At 43.7% G+C, this 20754-nt stretch overlaps 1 protein-coding gene across 5 annotated transcripts in view; it reads left to right on the plus strand.

The window, feature by feature from the left end:
* LOC129705896 (hatching enzyme 1.2-like) overlaps positions 1-15418 on the plus strand; it is a 117893-nt gene extending 102475 nt beyond the window's left edge. For 3 of the 5 annotated variants that reach the window (XM_055649794.1, XM_055649796.1, XM_055649793.1), the window contains one exon: positions 4771-6797. In XM_055649794.1, the coding sequence (XP_055505769.1) occupies positions 4771-5130 (360 nt within the window). In that variant the 3' untranslated portion in view covers positions 5131-6797. Of the gene's footprint in view, positions 1-4770; positions 6798-14488 lie in introns of those variants that run through there. The other 2 variants (XM_055649795.1, XM_055649797.1) reach the window with 2 other exon arrangements.
* The last annotated feature ends 5336 nt before the right edge of the window (positions 15419-20754 follow it).

Raw genomic sequence — 20754 nt, forward strand, 5'->3', positions numbered from 1 at the left:
ACCGCATTGTATGAAGCTAACTATGGTAAATTACTCAAGAAGGCAGACATGCACAGATGGAATATTCTCCCTTTATCTCTAATTGGTAAAGTGGAAGTTGTTCGAATGAACATTTTGCCCCGACTGCTTTTCTTATTTCAATCTTTACCAGTAGGGGTCCCTGGCGCGGCATCTAAGGCGCTGCATAAAGGGTTAACAAGATTTGTGTGGCAAAATAAGAGACCTAGAGTCAGACTTAAGACACTGTTGTTATCAAAACAAAAAGGGGGCCTAAATATGCCCAACTTTAAATATTATTATTGGGCAGCGCAGTTGAGAACCTTGATAGCATGGTTAACGAACGACGAGGAAACGGGATGGGCGAAAATAGAACAAAATGCATGTCCTAGTATTGCCCTGGCTGGGCTCCCATTTCTAACTCGTAAATTGGTAGAAATTAAAAGTAGATAACGATTGGATTAAATTCACAATGAAAACGTGGTTAGCCATTAAAAGCAATTAAATCTTTTTAATTCGATATCTAGAGCAATGAAGATAGCGGCTAGTCCCAATTTTATACCCAGCAAATTTGATAAGGGATTTAGAAACTGGGCAGATAAAGGGCTTATTACTGTGGACCAGCTTTTTTGTGGGGGAGTCTTGAAATCTTATGAGCACTTGCAGAATGAATTTGGACTGTCAGGGTCGGATTTCTTTAGGTTCCTCCAAAGACGGCACTACTTACAGACATGTGTAGATTGGGAGCAGATATGTAGACTTCCTTCAAACTTGGAAAATACTTTCTTGATGACTATAGAGGGAGTGTTACAAAATAATTTGATATCCCATTTATAGCAAGGACTTCAAGACTATACAAAAGGACATACTATAGAAACAAAACAGAAATGGGAATTGGAAATGAACATTATTATTACAGATGAAATATGGGAAAGGACATGTCTCTTGGGCCATAAGCTGACAAGCAGCCCCTCTTGGAGGAAGTTCGATTGGAAAATTATTTAATATTTAGGACACCTCTAGTGATGGCAAGGTACAGTAACACATCAAATTTATGCTGGAGACAATGTGGGAAGATCGGTTATCACACACATAATTTTTTGGATTGTCCCAAATTGTACCAATACTGGAGAGACAACCAGGTAGAGATTAAATTAATTCTGGGATCTCCCTTTGGAACCGGCTTGTTTCATATTAGGAGATACTCCAGCAGCGACAGATATTCAAAATCAGAAATATCTGCTTGGGGTGATGCTGTTGATTGCTAAAAAAGATGATAACAGTCCTATGAAGAAAGGAAATACCACCAAATGTCCAACAGTGGAGAGAAAGATTGAAAAAATGTATACTTGATGGAAAGTATAACTGCTAAACTCCAGTTGAGGACTGATGCCTTTAATATTATATGGAAACCGGTATTATTACAAATGCCAAGAATGATTAAAGATATGAATTGATGAGCTTGCTCTGGTGCCTGTGAATAAGATGCTTCTGTGATAGAATGATAACAGGATCTGATGCAATGCTAATAGAGGTTAGGTGATCTGAATTTTGTCATTTTGCGATTGTCCTTTGTGTGTCTTTTTGTTTGGTCTGTTTGTATATTTTGTTATGTCAATAAATGTTGAGTTAAAAAAAAAGAAATTTTGGTGTAGCAAGTTAGATTATCTCTTTTTGAAGATGGTCATTGCCTGATACATGTATGTGAGTGCAATATTTCAGCACATGCTCAATCACTTTATACCTTTTCATACACATTTTGTTTTCAAACCATGCTTTCTTTTTTTTTTAATGTTTCAGGATAAAATGTATTTTAAATTCTGAGCTGTTATCTGTTGGCTTAAAAAGTAAAATAGCATTTGATGACTTGAGCCTAATCACTCAGACAGTAACTAAAACATTTTATTGCCCGATCCTTGACCAGATGAATCCCCCTGCCCCCTAAAAATAAACCTCCTCCCCCCTCTATCTCCCACAACTTTCCTTCCCTCCCCTTTTCCCCACCTGGCCCCCACTTATTTTGCCCCTCCACAACACCCCTCGCCCCTGGCTTCACAATCTGCAGCTGTTCATACCTGCCGCACATATGGCATTTGTTCTAACCATCTGCCTGTCAAACTCACCTGTGTCAACCTATTACGTGCCATACTTTGTCCTACCTCTCCCCTTTTCCAGCTTTCTTCTACTCCCCTCCCCCACCTCCCCCCGTACAATCACTGAAGTAGGTCTTGACACTAAACATCACTTATCCATGTTCTCCAGAGATGCCGCCTGACCTGCTGAGTCACTGCAGCACTTTGTGACCAGATGATACAAACGTTTTGAGTGATGTTAGAACTGCACTCAATGAATATTATTCTATCTCACTTTGAGACATTCCAAAACATCCTAGAAGTTTGCTTTTATATCCCATTCAATTAAAAACCATTTGACTAGATGAAGATCAGCATTGTCTCACCTTATGTGGTAAAGGGTCTTCTACCTTTACTTAAATTGGACAAGCTGACCACATTGTACTTTTCTCCGTGCCTCCTAGCATCCTGCCAAATAATAATAGTGGTAATTACCTCAAACAGGTATTTGTTCGTCTTGTTAACATTCCCAATAGAATAGTTGTATAATTAAAGGGAAAAACAACAGAAATCATGAAGCTGATTGACAATCACAGGGAGAACTATACTTGCTTAATTAAATATAAACCTAATTTGCCTCAAAATATTTTGTAAACATGAGCCAGAAACCGTGTTTGATTTAAACACATCTTTAATGAGCACTAAAGCTTAACAGCGTTGATGACAACAGGTTGTCAGTGCATCCTAGCTGCTCGAACTGCCAGTGCCGGGAACGAGTGTTAGTATAAGTGTTATAGTGGGGTGGAGTTAGTGATGCTGGCTTATGTGTGATTGGTTCACATGCATCATCAATCTACATCCTTCCCCCTTAAGATTAAGTGTGGAAAGGGCACCCATGCCATGGAGTTAAACATACTTGCCATATCTGTCTGGCGGTCTGCTAACACGGCCCGAGCACGTGCGGACCCAACCCTCCCCTCCCTCTTCTGAAAGATGAGACGGAGAACCTGGAGGTGAGAATGGCGTGCGAGAGGCTTGTAGGGACCAAAAAGGGAAACATGCGGTAGGTGAGTCCCCGTGGTTAGTGGAAACCGAGGGACGAGGAGGGGTGCAAGGCATGCGGGGACGGGTTGGAGACATTGCAAGAGGCAGCTGGAACTGAAGTGGCGGAGCATAGGGACCAGCAGGCGGTGGTCGGGGCTCCCTCACGGCAAGCAGGTGTTGTTGACTTCTCCGGTATACCGCTCCCTCACAGTCCACCAGGTAGGGTCGTGGCTCGTCAGTCGGGCTGACAACAGTGCCCAGACGGGAATACCCAGTTAAAGGTTGTAGCCGGACGACCTGGCCCGGCAGTAGAGGATTGAGTGGTCTGCCGGAACTGCCGTATGACCGTTTCTGGATGTCATGCTTCTCTTAGAGACGTCTCTGGATAGTGGCAGGCTTCAACACTCGAGGGACCAGCTGCTGTTGTGCGGTGGGGACCGGAGACCTCGTCAATCTCGACATCAGTCACTGTGCCGGCGATCCCAAGGTTCCGTCTCTGGCAATGTTTCTGAGATTCAGGAGATTGAGATAGATGTCTGACTTTGAAATGCGCGCACCCTCCAGCAAGTGCTTGGCACTTCTGACAGCGCGTTCAGTGAGTCCATTATTCTGTGGATACTCGGGACTGCTCGTGACATGCTGGAAGTTCCATCGGTCTGCGAAAAGCTTGAACATGTGGCTGGTGAACTGCCGACCGTTGTCGGTTCTCAGGCTGACAGGAGCACCATAGGCTGAGAAGTGTCTTTTCAGCTTCTTGATGACCGTCTCAGACGTGAGGGAGGTCAGTTGGTCTAGCTCAAACCAGTTAGAAAAGGAGTCAACCAGAACGAGGTAGTGCTTTCCGCACCATTTGAAAATGGCTGCCGCCAGCGACGTCCAGGGCAGTGCTGGTGGAAATTATTGCAGAAGGGGTTGCCGCTGCTGATGAGGCGCAAGGTTGTTGCAAGTGGGGCAGGAGGCTATGCAGTCCCAGATGTACTTGGCCATCCCCGGCCAGTAGAACAGACCACGAGCACGTGCCAGTGTGGAGTTGGCTCCAGGGTGACCACTGTGTGCCTCTTTGAAGTATTCGTCTCGTAGCGATGAGGGTATCACCACCTTGTGACCCTTAACCACAACACCATCCTGAACCACAAGTCCACCAGGAAGAACGGCTGCACCTCTGTGGGCGTGTCGGATTGTTTGTCTGGCCATCCTGTTTTGATGATGGAGGAGAGGGTTTGAAGCGTATCGTCAGTGGCAGTGTGCGCGGCCAGGGTGCGCAGTTGCTTACTGGAGACGAGGTCGACACCGAGGACCGTGAAATCTTCCTGTTCATGGGGGTGTTGTTCGCAAGGTGCCCGAGGTGCACTAGAGGCGTGGGTTCGAATCCCACTTCTGACACCATGGAAAAATTAGCCTGAAACCGTGTTTGATTTAAACACATCTTTAATGACCACTAAAGCTTAACAGCGTTGATGACAACAGGTTGTCAGTGCATCCTAGCTGCTCGAACTGCCAGTGCCGGGAACGAGTGTTAGTATAAGTGTTATAGTGAGGTGAAGTTAGTGATGCTGGCTTATGTGTGATTGGTTTACATGCATCATCAATCTACAATACAGTAATTTTTGAAATTAACTGAAATTAGTATTCTACTGCCATTGCTATTCTTCAACAGGTTGTCTTTGAAATTACAACGTACAACTTCCAAAGATCTGACAATTGTACTAATGCCTACATGAAAATTCATGATGTCGCTCGAGCACCTCCTACGAGTCAAGGAAAATTCTGTGAAGCAACACCTATACCTATTGTTGAGGGCACTGCCCTCTTGCTAGAATTTAAGCATCCTGGAGCACAAATACAGCCTGGACTGAGAGTTGATTATAAGTGTGTCATTCATCCATTTGAAAGACAAGGTAAAAAAATGCAACAAAAAAACTCTTCCCCATCTTGTACCATAAATTTACTCTCAAAATTCCATTCTCCCCAAAATCTTGTTTATTCTATTCAATGGAGGTGGTCTTCACGTACATAAACATATATAGAACTATAATTTTCCTTGGCTTTGCAACTGTTGAGTGGCATTGACCGAAGAACTGCACCATTATGATACAGCTGCAATTGAACACAGAGCATAGGAATAAGCTATGATAGGGCAAGAGAAACTATCAGAATATTTTGGAGGATAAGGGCATTGGATAACCCATGGAAAAAAAAAAATCTGCAAATGCTTAAGAATGAAATAAATGGACAAATATTCAGCAGATCAGGCATCATCTGTGGAAAGAGAAACATTTAAGGTTTCAGGTTGAACAGCCTCTCAGAACTGGAAAAGTCAAAAAAAAATTAGTATTAAATTGCAGAGAAGGTTGGGTGGGATGTGTAGGTCAAAGGGAGAAGGTGATAAACAATCAGCATTGCCAAGGGGGTAGGTTATATAGTCTGATGGGTTAATCTGGACAATTAAAGAGAAAGTACACAGAATAAAACCTGGGGTGAGGGCAATTTGAGAGATATACAGACAAAGCAATGTGAAAAGTTGAAAAATAAAAAGCACATGCATTGAACAAATCAGGCTGTGCTGAAGGATATGGCCTGAATCGATATCACAGACAAGTTGCTGGTCCACAAACTTCCGTTGGGCATTATCAGTGGGAATAGGAAGGTGAAATAAAGTAGCATGCAACAGGGAACTCCATCTGTGGGTATTACCGTCTTTCAAATACAATATCAAATTCTGCAACCAGGTGACTTGCTTTCTCTGTCTGCATCAGAAATGGCCAATTCTACAATGTATTCCATATTGGCTCATTTTTTCTCACTATATTTCTGATATTCTGTGCATTTCCTCCAGTCTTGCATTTTGTATTTTATCACATTCCTTTGTGCATATTCTCACTCATCATAGCTTTTGTTCAATTTTCTCACTTATCTAACTGGCCCGTTAACCCATTACTCCCCATAGCAACCCTGGATTCATCCTACCAGAGATATTGTCTTTGTTCTATCGAACTATTCATCCGTGCAGATTAAATCTAACTTGTTTTCTTTGTTACCAGTTCCAACAAAGGATGTTCAGCCTGAAGTGTAAACTCCACTTCTATTTGCATAGATGTTACCTGAATTGTTGATTGTTTTCAAATTTTTCTGTTTTGAAAGAGGCCATATCCACTTAATATCATCGGGAATGTTTTCTCTTATATCAATGTGGCTAAGATGAATATGTGAGTTTATTATGGTGACTTTATTATGTGATGTGGTAGGGGGCTGGCAGTGATGATGTTTTTATGTACCTGCTTTCCTTGTCTTTCTTAACAACAAAGACCATTGGTTCGGGGGATACTGTTAGACAACAAGTGCAGGAGTAGGCCATTTGGCCCTTCGAGCCAGCACTGCCATTCAATGTGATCATGGCTGATCATCCACAATCAGTACCCCGTTCCTGCCTTCTCCCCATATCCCCTGACTCCGCTATCTTTAAGAGCTCTATCTAACTCTCTCTTGAACAACTAGTGGTGAATAGAATGGATGATAGATTGTCTGCTATTCAAGTGGGCTAGGATGGGTAGATTGGTTTAGGTTTATTAGTGTCATGTGCCAAGGGACAGAGAAAGCTAGTAAGATTAAATGAGAACTTACCAGTTTGAAGTTTAATCTTTATTTTATGAGGAGTTACGATGAGGGATTACGTGAAGACCCCGCAAGCACGCATGCGCGTCAATCTTCAAAGCAGCGGTGTGAAGTCACAGACAGGAAACATTGACCTGAGAATAGTAAGATTCGAGAAACTAGAACTACCAGCTGAGTTTTATGAGGAGGGGTTGGGAGCGGAGGGCACGTAATCCCTCATCGTAACTCATAAAATAAAGATCAAACTTCAAACTGGTAAATTCTCGTTTAATCTTACTATTTTACTTCGGAGTCACGTAAGTGACTACGTGAAGATTTTAAAGCTCTGACTTCATGCCGTGGAACGAGTCCATGCGTCACACACTACATCAATTGACCAAGGATGAGTAAACATAATCATGCATTCAGACATGACATAGATGTAGACATGCTGATGCTCTTCTATGAACCAATAATCACAATAGTAACCCCTGTCATCCAGGAGGAACTATAGACAGAACTAATTGAGTTGGCAAATGCCCCCGGTCTGGCAATGGGTTTGTACAATCTATTGAAAGATCGTTCTTTTGGCCACCCTGGAGACACTAGGATGTGGTACCGTAAAACGTCCATACCGCTGAACTGTTACAGCCATGGTGGAGTGAGATTAAAATGTCAGTCACTCCTCCAAAAGCCAGAACCCGTTTAACACCTGGAGATGGTCTATACTGATACCTTCTATGAGGTTTATGTAACTGACCACATAGCTAGTTCAGTGCCCCTATGGCTAAGTGACCCAACGTATAGTAGTAGATGACCACACATAACCAAAGGTCCATGGGGTATGCCCAAACTGTAGTTACAGACCTGATGTGCCTGGTCTACTCTGCTTGACTAAGCCACAACATAAATAGTTATTTGTCTGCAGCTGTAACCATGCTGACCAGTCACGGTATGCAATGACTGGACCCTATGCGCTGAACCAGTGCCATGAGCATAACCACTTTAAGTAAGTTTGACCAAGGACAGGGATGAACCCGGGGCCCACTGGCAAGCGGCAGCAGCACAATGTTAACATGCCATATCTCTGCGTGCCTGAGCCTGGGAGGTTTGAATTGAAGATACCCTTCATGAATCTGGATATCAGAGGGTGAGACCCAACAGGGTGGGTCCTGCTTCTAGCAGAATATGATGAGAAGGCACATTTGACATAGATAATGGTACTATAAGTAATTATGTCAAAGACCCATTCGAAAATGAACTCCCAGTCGTCAGTTATCCGTGCCGTATATATGTCTCCGAATTAATTATGCCTAGGATGGTTTCCCCAGTCATGGCTGAACCAGCAACTCTATGTTAGAATTAACCATATAAGGTTCTTATATGATTCCCAATGTTAGCGGGAACCATGGCTGCATATATCTATAAAATATATATCTACTGATGATAGAGCCTGGATGCAACATCTCGATCTTAGTGTTCCACAAGTCATCAGGTCATTAAAATACTAGTGATCGATCATCCATCCTGATTTTGACATTGATTTAACATGATGCTACACTCGTGCCAAAAGAGGTTAGGTAAAACATCCCTGGCTACTCAGACTTGATTACACCCAAGTGGTTAACCTATGACACCACCAAAGCGTACGAGTTTGGACTTGAACATGCTGATTATGCATATTCGCACAACCCTTAACCCATAGCATGCACCTAGTGTCTAAAGGTAGCCAATACCATAGAATAGGTAATTCATGCAAATCCCATCACCTCCGTGAGTAGAGATGGTATTAGTAATTTCACATCTTTAAGCCCTCGCATCTCTTTGTAATATAACTGAAGATTTGCTGACGAAAAATTATGTGGAGCAATGCTGAATACTGTTCGTCCACCATAGTGACTTTCATGGAGGTAAATAATGAGACCTACTTACCAGCGTCTCTAACTCCAGGTCCCTTACCTTACTGGAGTTCTAGCGAAATTTCATTCGCCAACTCTGTCCATGTTGTCATTCCCATTAGATCGCTGATGCTGCTGGCCAACTTCTCTTCTAGTGGCTAGTCCGTCACCGACGGAGCAGCAATTGTAGAGGCAAAGCACCATTTTCTCTCATGCTACCGTCGTGCATTATGCATTAAGCATGGGACCCCGGCACAGTCATATTCCGTTCCTGTTTGGAGTCAATCCATACTAACCTTAGGCACTCTTTTAGAGTGGAAGTTCACCTGAATCCATTGTCACCATCCGCTTCCTCAACTTATCTGTGCATGCCTCTGTACGCACCATGTTTTGCGACTCCATCTCCCATGATCTTATAATATATATGGCATCATCTTCATCCTTTATACATCCGATTAGGACGACTTATGCAGTGTACCAGGTGGGCCTCAGGCATGTGTGCATGTATTTTAGCACCATCTCCATCACTGCGCTCAACCCAGTGGGAGGAATGGCAACCCTGAACCAGGCGTTGCTTCAGGCATATGTGCATACTCCTGTAGCACTCTCTCTACCACTCCGTCCTTTGAGTGGGAGGAACTTGCAACCCTGAACCAGTAGTTGCTGCCTGACATGCCTTTAGATGGAGCGTTCTTTGACTGCGACGAATCGCAATCTCGTCTGACATAGATGCCCAAGCCTTGGTACTCACTCTAAGGGATTTATCTGGTTGCTTCCTTCAGCAGCCGCCAGGACTAGTTGTGCAAATCGATGCTCTGTTGGTTTCCTCCTTCCCCAAACAGGCTGCACGTGCTAGTGACTCCGAATCCTGCTCCTTTCCGATGCCAACGCAGTATACAGAGAAGGACTGGGGGCACCTCTGGCCCCTGTACGTCAGACATAGTGGGAGAAATGCTGGACACAAACCTGCCAGTTATTTGTCATGGGTGAAGACGTTTATCTGAATGAAGACGCCCATCCCAGTTAACGAGACATTTGATTACTTAATTGATATCGGCAATTTGGGGAAGATCTTCCACAGTCCCTTAATGAGCGGAATTACCATGATGCCACCATGTATAGCTCGCAAAGGTGACGATAGTTAAGCTCAACTAGGCTTTCCAAGCCAGTTATTAAGACTGGCATGGCAGGTCCAATTCTACTACACAATTTGTTGGTGTAAGTGAAAATAAATCCTCTCTTGGTATAATAGTGACGACGTGACAACTAAATAAATGATCATCCGACTGCAATTTTTATTGTACCTTTTCCCCACTTTTCTGGTGCATTTTATGGTAAAATTGCACCCCTAGTCAGGGTCGAACGCGGGTCTCTGGCGTTGCAAGCGCTGTAACGCAGCAACTCTACCGCTATGCCACCATGGCCGCAGTCCGCCGACTCTACCCGGAGTCCCGCTGTTTTACCACTCTGTGTTCCTTCCAAGTCTTTTCTGAGCCTTTGCACTGCACACCACACAATCTTCTAAGTGTTCAAATTCCGTTCTTGATTTGGAGGGTAGAACTGTCAAGTTGCGTGAATAGTGTATTTTAACTTAAGGCCTTGGAGCTTTCTCCGACCACAGAATCAGTTCCCTGGCAAACAACTGCCATAGGAGACGTAAGGGTGATGAAGTCATAAGTAACATGACCCCCATCCCCCCAGGTATACTGGAATCTAAAGTAGAATGTGCTCTAGACACAATTCCGGGGTTGCACTTCTCTCCACTGAGGGGAGATTAGAAAGCAGCCCTGAAAACAGGTGCTGCCGCAGTCCCCCGAGGACCTGCGTTGATATGGCCCTGTCCGTGGACCATATCAGGTGGTGTAGAAGTCCAGTAATAACGGAGGGAAACCTCGTGGCCGGCCTCGTCCAGCCCAAGCCTCTCTGTCTCTGCAACGTTGCCCCCTATGAGCTGCCGAGGCCGTGGTCGCTGACCATACCGTCAGCCAGTCGGGTAGTAACCTGACGGCCCTCTACCGCGAACCGTACCGGCATAACCTGCAGCCAAATTAAAAATTCTCATGAGTCCCTGACCGCTCTGTCAGCTGGTCGGGATGCGGACCCAACGGCCACCGCTACACACTCTCCCGTAGCCAGCAAGACCCTCGGTCGAAGAACCCCTCGGTCGAAGAACCCTTGGGACCGCTGCGACTCGAGCAGCACCCTCGACGGCCACCAGCTACCCGCATACCGCGGACCGTAGCCGGCATCCCCGCGGTCCAATTGGCTTTCACGTGCTCCGACCGGGTTACTGTACGCAATGTCCCACAGGAAAACTCTACGAGAAGAGTTTCCTGGAAGAAGGACAACATAAAAAAGTAAGTTTAAACTTACCTGTAGGTTTTTAAAACTTACCTGGAAGAGCAGCCACGGCTGCCCAGCCAGTCGCTGCGCAATGCATTAGACGTAATGACGCGCATGTGTGCTGGCGGGGTCTTCACGTAGTCACTCACGTGACTCCGAAGTAAAATTTGTTTTCCATGCTATCCAAACAGATCATAAATACAATCAAGTCAACCTCAAGTACTATAGATAGAGGAATGGGGAACCTACAGAGTACAACATATAGTTCTCAGCAAAGTAGTACATCAGTTGCATTGACAAAGTTCAATGTCCACAATTGGAGTAGAGGTGAATAGGACAGTACCCTAACTGTGGCTGGACTGTTCTGTCTCCTGATAACAGCGGAGAACTCAAACTGTTTCTGTGTCTGGTGGTGTGATTTCAAGCTTCTGTACCTTCTGGAGGAGGAATGAGTGGGTGGGACAAGTCTTTGACATTTATTGCTTTTCTGAGGCAGCGTGAAGTGTGGAGAGTCAATGTAGGGAAGTCTGGTCTGTGTGGGCTGCTTCTAAAACTCAATGCACTTTCTTGCAATCCTGGGCAGAGCTATTTCCAAAACAAAAGCTGTGATGCAATCTGACAAAAAAAATTCTATCATGTGTAGAAGTTTATTAGTGTCATTGGCGACCTGCCAAATTTCTTCACTCCTGAGGAAGTAGAGGCATTGGTGTATCTTCTTGGCTGTCGCATCAGTATGATTAGTTCAGGACAGATCATTGTAATATTAACGCCAGGAACTTGATGCTCTCAACCATTTCCACCTTGGCTACATTGATGGTGATTGGCCACATATTCCACTCATTTTATCACAGAATATTGCAGTGTATTTAGTTCAGTTGCTATAGCTAGGTCCTGAAATCGGCTGCTTTTCCCAAATCATTCCCATCTCCTGCCCTGCACTGATCCGGTTCCATTCCATGTTGCCATTTTGGACCTGCCATGCCCTATTTAATGGGCCTGTCCCACTTAGGCGACTGCAGGAGACTTCGCAGTCGCCACATGTTCGCGGGTAGTTGCCAGGAAGTCACCTTCATGGTTGCGAGGAGTTCCTGCATTCTGGGAACTAGTCGCGGCCTCATTATGGTCACGACTAGTTGAAAACATGTTAAAAAATTAGCGGTGACTAGAATGAAGCCGCCATGGAGAGTAGCGAGAATGCTCGTGCCGTGGGAGGGGTGCCAGGAGGTCCTAGTGGGTTGCCAGGAGGTCGAAGGTTCTCGGAAATTCTCTAGGTTGTAGCCGGTGTTGACCGGTGAATTTCATTGGCTCATTGGGAAAAAAAGGTAAGCAGTAGTTTTCCGAACCAAGGAAAACCGACCAGTTATGTTAAATGTCCACCGAACTTTACAGCCATGTATCTCTGGCTTATTAAAAGTTGGCTCCACTCCTTCTCCCCCCTCCCCACCCCCTCTTTTAAAGGACTGACTGTACACTGTGCTAACCGTCTTAATTACAGCGCCAACCTTCCTGTTCATCGCAGTGCGTCTGTATCACCTTGGCTTTGCACCGTGTGATTTTTTTAGACAGTGCTCCCCCCGCTTGCCCTGTGGCCCGCCTGCATAACGGGCTGGTGAAAGAATCGATGTGTTTGTGTGTTCCACTCTGACAGTCGCCGTTCCAGTTGCCGTTTTTTCAGGCGACTGCCGGCAACTTGACATTCGCCGGCAGTCCGCTGAAAAATCGCCTAAGTGGGACTGGCCCATAACACAACCAACTCCCAACTGATCTTCATGGACAGTTCAACCCATCCAGTCTAACTGGCCCCTCTAAGAACAGACCTCAGGATAAGTACCTGGATGTGTATTTTTGTACATGAAAAATGGTATACGAACTATGTTTTAAAAGATGCCCGATATTTACTGCACTGCAGGAATGACCAAAACTGTAATTGTTCAAGATATTAATAGCCTAAAGTGCAATTGAATCTCTAGTTGAATGTTAGTTATATTTGGAAATTATTTTATATCAAATGTAATTATATTCAATATAGTGAATATCAACATTTCCACCGGGTGGCATCCGCGATGGCAGTCTCGCCAGCAGTCTGTCTGTCTTTTCGTCTTTTTTTCTTATTTTTAGTGTGTTTTAAAAGCTTGTGTTGATGTCTCTGGTGGGTTCCAATTTCCGCTATAGTGGGAGGGGGGGGGGGGGGGGGGGGGAGTCGGGGGAAACTATTTTTCAATTACCTTGCCGGAGATGCGATTGTTTTCCGGATCGTATCTCTGGTCGCTCTGCGGCCTAACATCATGGAGCTGGTAGCCTTGCTCGGGACTTTGAGCCCCACCGCGGGGACGTGGACTTACCATCGATGCCGATCCCTTGCCTGGAATTGACGCTCCAACCTGCGGATTTCAACATCGAGGTGCTCGCAGTCTCGGGTAGAGACCGATGTCGGGAGCTCCAAACAACGCATAAAGTTTTGACCAGCCCCGACCCAGGGTCAGATCGCCCGGCGCGGGGTAGCTGAGATTCTCCCCCGATGCAGGAGCTTGATCGCCCCGACACAGAGGGCCCAACCGCCGGCTACGGGAGCCAAGATCACCCCGTCAACAGAAGGCTCGAGGCCCCTGTCCGCGGGAGAACAAAGAAGGGAAGAGATTTAACTTTTTTTCGCCTTCCATCAGTGATGAATGTGGAGGAGTCACTGTGGTGAATTTCATGTTAAAATGTAGTTTGTGTGTTTTGTTGCTTTTTATTGGTATGACTGTGGCAAATCAAATTGTTCGTATGTTGCAAAACATACTTGGCTAATAAAGTATGATTATGATTATCTGTGGAATTCTCTGCCACAGTAGGCAGTGGAGGCCATTTCACTGGATGTTTTCAAGAGAGAGTTAGATATAGGTCTTAGAGCTAACGGAATCAAGGGATATGGGGAGAAAGCAGGAATGGGGTACTGATTTAGGATGATCAGCCATGATTATATTGAATGGCGGTGCTGGCTCAAAGGGCCGAATACTCCTGCACCTATTTTCTATATTTCTATGAATGCAGCAGAATGTTACACTTCTAAGGAAATATTTAAATGCCTCCCAATAAGTTTAACCTGTCAAATATGATGGGAATAACGATAGCTGTAAATCTTGACTACTATTGCATGAAGTAATATATTCATAAGGAATTTAAGTTAAGAAGATATGTAAACTTAAAATGCATTGAGAGGGTTACAATTTCAAAATATGGGATAGCTATTCAGGATAGAGATGAGAAGACATTTCTTCACCTCAGGGTAATGAATCTTTGGAAATCTCTGCAAGATTGCTCAGTCATAGAATAATTCACGGCACTTATCAACAGCTTTTTAGGTGTTAAAGGAAATAAGGAATATGTGGATAGTAAAGGAATTGATGTTGAAAATCAACCACAATCTTACTGTGGCAGAACAAGAAAATGGGCCTAGTTGCCTATTTGTACTTCTATTTCATATGTAAAAACGTTTATTTTAGGATCATTCATCATGGCTCCTTCACAAAAATCTACAAATTTTGTGTTCTCTTTTTACAGGTAGAAGTTCTGTTCACTGGAATCAATGCAATGCTTTTATTTTGGTATGGTGCATCTTATTAAACTCTGTGTGGATAATGTAGTTTCTGAAATGCAACTATAAGTTGTTTTTGTTTTTCTGCAATGCAATCATAACTTGCTTTTGTTTTTATCTATCACACAATGATCTAATATCCAAAATGTTTTCCAGCCTATTTGTTGCAGAATAGCTATGTTAAATTCTAAACATGCTTCAGATTAGAAGCAATATTGTCAAATATTTTTTGATTATGCAAACATAAACAAAAAATATTTGATAATTCTGCTTCCATCCAATAAAAGTTGTGTGACTGAAAACAAAAATTCTGCTTCCAGATTTGGTAAATGTTGAAGAATAAGGATGATGGTATTTTGCAGAATGATCACAGAAATATAGCAATGTCTGTTGAATGGGTGGACATCGTAAACAAATTAATTTCTGAAAATTTTATTAGTATTTGAATAGTATTTGTTACATGAAAATGTTATGTTTCCTATATTTTGAGCTGCAGTAACAAAACCAATCATAAAGGAAAATATTTTTGAAACAACAGTGAGTTATTTAAATTGTGATGGTGATTAAAAAATGGTTTTGCTTGCAATGCACGCACAGCCATAAAGCAGTATGCTGTAGCTCCAGGTTCCAGCAGAACCATATAAGAATTTCAAGACATTTCTTCAATTAATTTGTCTTTGCCTTTGGCTGTTTTTCTTTAGAGTAAAATACTTACTGTAAGTCCATTTTAAAACCTGTCTTTTTTGGAGAACAATGGAAGGTTCCACTGGTTATGTAACTTTGGTTTCTTCATTAAAATCACATAACTTATGACTACGAACAAATCTGTTTTGCTCTTTTGGATTATTTATCAGTTAAACAAAAATAATCTTTTGAGTTTATTACACATCTCCACATTGAGTAATAATTTCCTGAATCTTGAGTTCTTTGACGATTAACAGTATATCTAATCTTACCTAATTTGCTCAACTGGGTAAAATAGGCTTGAATCACCAAACCTGTATTTTGTACGGCTTTATTTTGTCCTCTGCCTCAGGATCCGATTATATCAAATCTTTGTGGGTACAGATAAGAAACAGCAAGAATAAAAACCTTGTATGTAGGAAGGGATTGCAGATGCTAGTTTGAACTGAAGATAGACACAAAATGCTGGAGTAACATAACGGGACAAGCAGCATCTCTGGAGAGAAGGAATGGCCGATTTTTTCGGTTGAGACCCTTCCGCAGACTAGTCAGGGAAAAGGGAAATGAGAGATATATACAGTGATGTAGAGAGTTGGAGAACAAATGTATGAAAGATATATAAAAAAGTAAGGATAATAATAATAATAATTTTATTTATAGAGCACTTTAAAAACGATCATAGCTGCAACAAAGTGCTGTACATCACTAATCATTGACAAAAAAGTTAATACACACCAAAAATAACAATCAAAAGAAATAGTAGGAAAAGACATGTAAAATAAAGAAACATCAAAAACACCACAAACAGAAGCAAAGCCTCAGGCATGGTCAAAAGCCAGGGAATACAAATGCGTTTTAACACTGGATTTGAAGATGGACAGTGAGGGGGCCTGTCTGATGTGCAGCGGCAGGGTGTTCCAGAGTGCCGGAGCAGCAACAGAGAAGGCTCTATCCCCTCTGAGCCTCCGACTAGACCTCGGTACCTCCAGGAGCAGCTGACCAGCTGACCTGAGGGACCGGGCAGGAGTGTATGGGTGGAGCAGCTCAGAGAGGTAAGGGGGGGCGAGCCCATTCAGAGATTTAAAAACAAATAACAGTAACTTAAAATGAACCCGAAAGTGCACCGGGAGCCAGTGTAGGGAGGCCAGAATTGGCGATATGTGCTCCCTCTTTCGAGTCCCTGTTAAAAGGCGAGCAGCAGCATTCTGAACCAACTGGAGACGAGCCAGTGAAGAACGAGCAACACCAAAATAGAGCGCGTTACAGTAATCCAGCCTAGATGTAATAAAGGCATGGATTACTGTCTCAAAATGCTGCCGCTCGAGAATGGGCTTCACCTTCGCCAGCTTCCTTAGGTGAAAGAAGCTGGACTTAACCACCGCGCATATTTGGCGATCTAATTTAAAGTCACTGTCCATCCTAAAACCCAGGTTCACAACTGTTGGCTTCACGTACCTTGACAATGGATGATGAAAGAAACAGATCATTGTTAGCTGTTTGCTAGGTGAGAATGGAAACATGGTTCAACTTGGGTGGGAGAGGGATGGAGAGAGTGCAGGGCTCCATCCCTCCTTTGCCCTGAGCTGTCCAAGGCAAAGGTTTTCTCCTAATTCGATCGAAGTCAGGATACCTCCACTGCAAACTAGATGAAGAGAGCAGTTTGAACACACCCTTTGGGAGATATCGCTGGAAGCGGTTGCCATTTGGACTGAAAGTAAGTGTAGAGGTCTCCCAGAAGAAGCTGCAACAAGCCCTAGAAGGATTAGAGGGAGTTGAATGTGTTGCAGACAACATCAGAGTAGGAAACACCAGAGAAGATGCAGAAAGGAATCACAATGCAAGACTGCAAGATCTTCTTCAGCGATGCAGAGGCAAAGGCATCAAGCTGAACTGGAAAATTATGTTAGTGAAAACTACTTGTATCACTTTTCTAGGACATGTAGCTACAGATCGTGGCCTGAAACCGGATCCGAAGATGATCCAGGCTATCCAGAGATGCCAAACCTAACCAATCCAACATAAATCCAAAGATTACAAGGCAGTGTAAACTACTTGGCAAGATTCCTGCCAATGTTGTCGGAAACATTCGAGCCTTTGAGGAGATTAACCCACAAGGATGCAGAGTGGGAATGGTCATCAGAACATGACACGACAATGTCAAAGATCAAGAAGCTGTTGACAACAGCACCTATCCTGACGTACTACACACCAGATGAACAGCTGACCATACAATGTGATGCAAGCAAGACAGGTCTATAGGTGCAACACTTCTGCAGAAAGGACAACCGCTGTCCTATGTGAGTCGAGCATTGACGCCAACCGAGCAGAGATATGCTCATATTGAGAAGGAGGCACTAGCAACAGTGTTTGCCCTCGAGCGCTTTCATCAGTACACCTACGGACAGAGAGTGATCATTGAGAGTGACCACAAGCCATTGGAAGTCATTGTAAAAAAGCCTCTGCATTGAGCACTAAGAAGTCTTCAGGGCATGATGATGAGGATGCTACACCATGACATCAAGATCAAATGGGTAAAGGGAAAAGACATTCATTCAGCTAGCAGATATGCTCTCACGAGCATACCTCCCAGACACTACAGGATCGACCAGATTCAATGATCTGGTCGATCCTGTATCCCCCTTCCCATCAGAACTGCCCCCTCCATCGACTCCTTTAAGTCAAGACTAAAATCTTATCTATACTCACAAGCCTTTCCTGACGTCCACTGAGCGAGGGCTATATGTATATATGTATGTAGTTTGTTTGTTTATACTATTCTTATAACAAATGTAAAGCACTTTGGCCAACGAGAGTTGTTTTTTTAAATGTGCTATATAAATAAATGTGACTTAACTTGACATGTCAACGTAGTTGAGTCCTTGAGCATAGAGAGGACAAGGTCAAACAAATCCAAGCCCGTACCAGGGAAGACAAAACACTACAGACTGTTAAGACAGTAATCCAACGTGCATCGCCAGATCAAAAATCAGGAGTCCCAGAGGCAGCACAACCGTACTTTAACATCAGAGACCAGTTGAATGTGCAAGACAGCCTCGTGTTCAGAGGAAAGAGAGTTGTAATCCCAATCACTCTACGCAAAGATATGAAGGAGACACTCCACTCCTCTCACCTAGGAGTAGAAGGAGCCCTCAGACGTGTCAGAGAGTGCATTTTCTGGCCCGGAATGAACTCCGATGTGAAGCAGTTCATTTCAACCTGTGAAGCCTGCATGACGTACGAACAACAGAATCAGAAAGAACCTCTGATGCCCCATGACCTCCCAGATTGCCATGGGAGAAAGTGGGAACCGACCTGTTCGAACTTGAGGGAAAGCATTACTTAATCACCGTTGACTATCTATCAAACTTCTGGGAAATAGACAGACTGTATAACCTGACCAGCGGCACAGTCATTGTGAAACTCAAGAACCACTTCGCAAGATATGGAATTCCCAGCACTGCTGTAACGGGACAGAGTTCTCATCAGAAGAGTTCATCATATTTGCCAGGAAATGGGAAATTGATCACTACACAATTTCTCCAAGACATAGTCAAGCTAACAGTAAAGTGGAATCGGCAGTCAAGGCAGCTAAGCAAGTACTGAAGAAAACCACTCACTCCAAGACATGTCTACTTGGCAATACTGGAATTGTGCAACACCCCTGCACAAGGAATGAAACATACTCTTCGGCCCACCGAGTCCGCAACAACAAATCTTTCCCCACACATTAACACTATCCTACACACACTAGGGCCAATTTACACTTATACCAAGCTAATTAACCTACAAACCTGTATGTCTTTGGAGTGTGGGAGGAACCAAGGATCTCGGAAAAAACCTACTCAGTCACGGGGAGAATGTACAAACACCGTACAGACAGCACCCGTAGTCGGGATCGAACCTGGGTCTCTGGCGTGCAAGCATTGTAAAGCAGCAACTCTACCGCTGCGCCATTGTGCCGACCCTGAGGTGGCTCCTACCTTTATCTTTTATAAGACACATATGTGTTTATTATATATGTTTTAATTATGTGTTATTATTTATCTACCTTTATGTGTTATAAGATCTCAAGCACATTCACTTCTGTGATGTGAACTCACTTGAAATCATTGTCGTTAATTTCCCCCGCATTCCCTGGTGTTCAAGTCTTATAGACAATAGGTGCAGGAGTAGGCCATTCGACCCTTCGAGCCAGCACTGCCATTCAATGTGATCATGGCTGATCATCCACAATCAGAACTCCGTTCCTACTTTCTCCCCATATCCCCTGACTCAGCTATCTTTAAGAGCCCTATCTAGCTCTCTCTTGAAAGTATCCAGAGAACCGGCCTCCACTGCCCTCTGAGGCAGAGAATTCCACAGACTCACAACTCTGTGTGAAAGTGTTTCCTCAACTCCGTTCTAAAAGGCTTACCCCTTATTCTTAAACTGTGGCCCCTTCTTCTGAACTCCCCCAACATCGGGAACATGTTTCCTGCCTCTAGCGTGTCCAAACCCTTAATAATCATATAAGTTTCAATAAGATCCCCTCTAACCCTTCTAAATTCCAGAGTATACAAGCACAGCCGCTCTATTCTCTCAGCATATGACAGTCGCGCCATCCCGTGAATTAACCTTGGGAACCTACGCTGCACTCCCTCAATAGCACATGTAAATATGATCACATTTTGCATATTTTAGCCTCACTTCACTGGCTGCCTATTCGGTTTAGGATCCATTTTAAAATTCTTTTATTTGCTTTTAAATCCCTAAATGGTCTTGCCCCGCTCTACCTATCTGAGCTTCTACATCCATATACACCCGCCCGCTCTCTCAGGTCAGATAAACAGCTGCTCCTGAGTGGGCCTAAAACTAAGCGGAAGCTCAGAGGGGACCGTGCCTTTGCTGTGTCGGCACCAAAATTATGGAACGATCTGCCTCTCCATATTAAACAGGCCTCTTCACTCTCTGTTTTTAAGTCACTTCTAAAAACCCATCTCTTCTCCGTGGCCTTTGATACACAGTAAGAGGTCGACTTTATTTACTTGATTTAATTTCTTTTTTGATTGCTTTATTGCGTGGTTATTATTTTTACTCATGTTTTATGTCTTTTAATTTATTGTTGTATTTTTGCGCTTTATGTGAGCTGTTATGTTATGTTCTGTTATGTTTTCTGTTTATGATGTCTTGTTTATTCCACTGTACCGCACTTTGTTCAACATTGGTTGTCTTAAAGTGCTTAACAAATAAAGTTGGATTGGATTGGATTGGAAGAATGTCCTACCTCAAATTTGGAGACCAAAACTGCACACAATACTACAGGTGTGGTCTCACTGGGGCCCTGTACAACTGCAGAAGGACTCTTTGCTCCTATACTCAACTCCCCTTGTTATGAAGGCCAACATGCCATTTGCTTTCTTCACTTCACTGCCTGTTGTACCTGCATGCTTACTTTCATTGACTGATGAATAAGGACCCCCCAGATCCCGTTGTACTTCCCCTTTTCCCAACTTGACACCATTTACATAGTAATCTGCCTTCCTGTTTTTGCTACCAAAGTGGATAACCT

Source organism: Leucoraja erinacea, chromosome 18 (assembly GCF_028641065.1).
Source record: "Leucoraja erinacea ecotype New England chromosome 18, Leri_hhj_1, whole genome shotgun sequence".
Classification (NCBI taxonomy): domain Eukaryota; kingdom Metazoa; phylum Chordata; class Chondrichthyes; order Rajiformes; family Rajidae; genus Leucoraja; species Leucoraja erinaceus.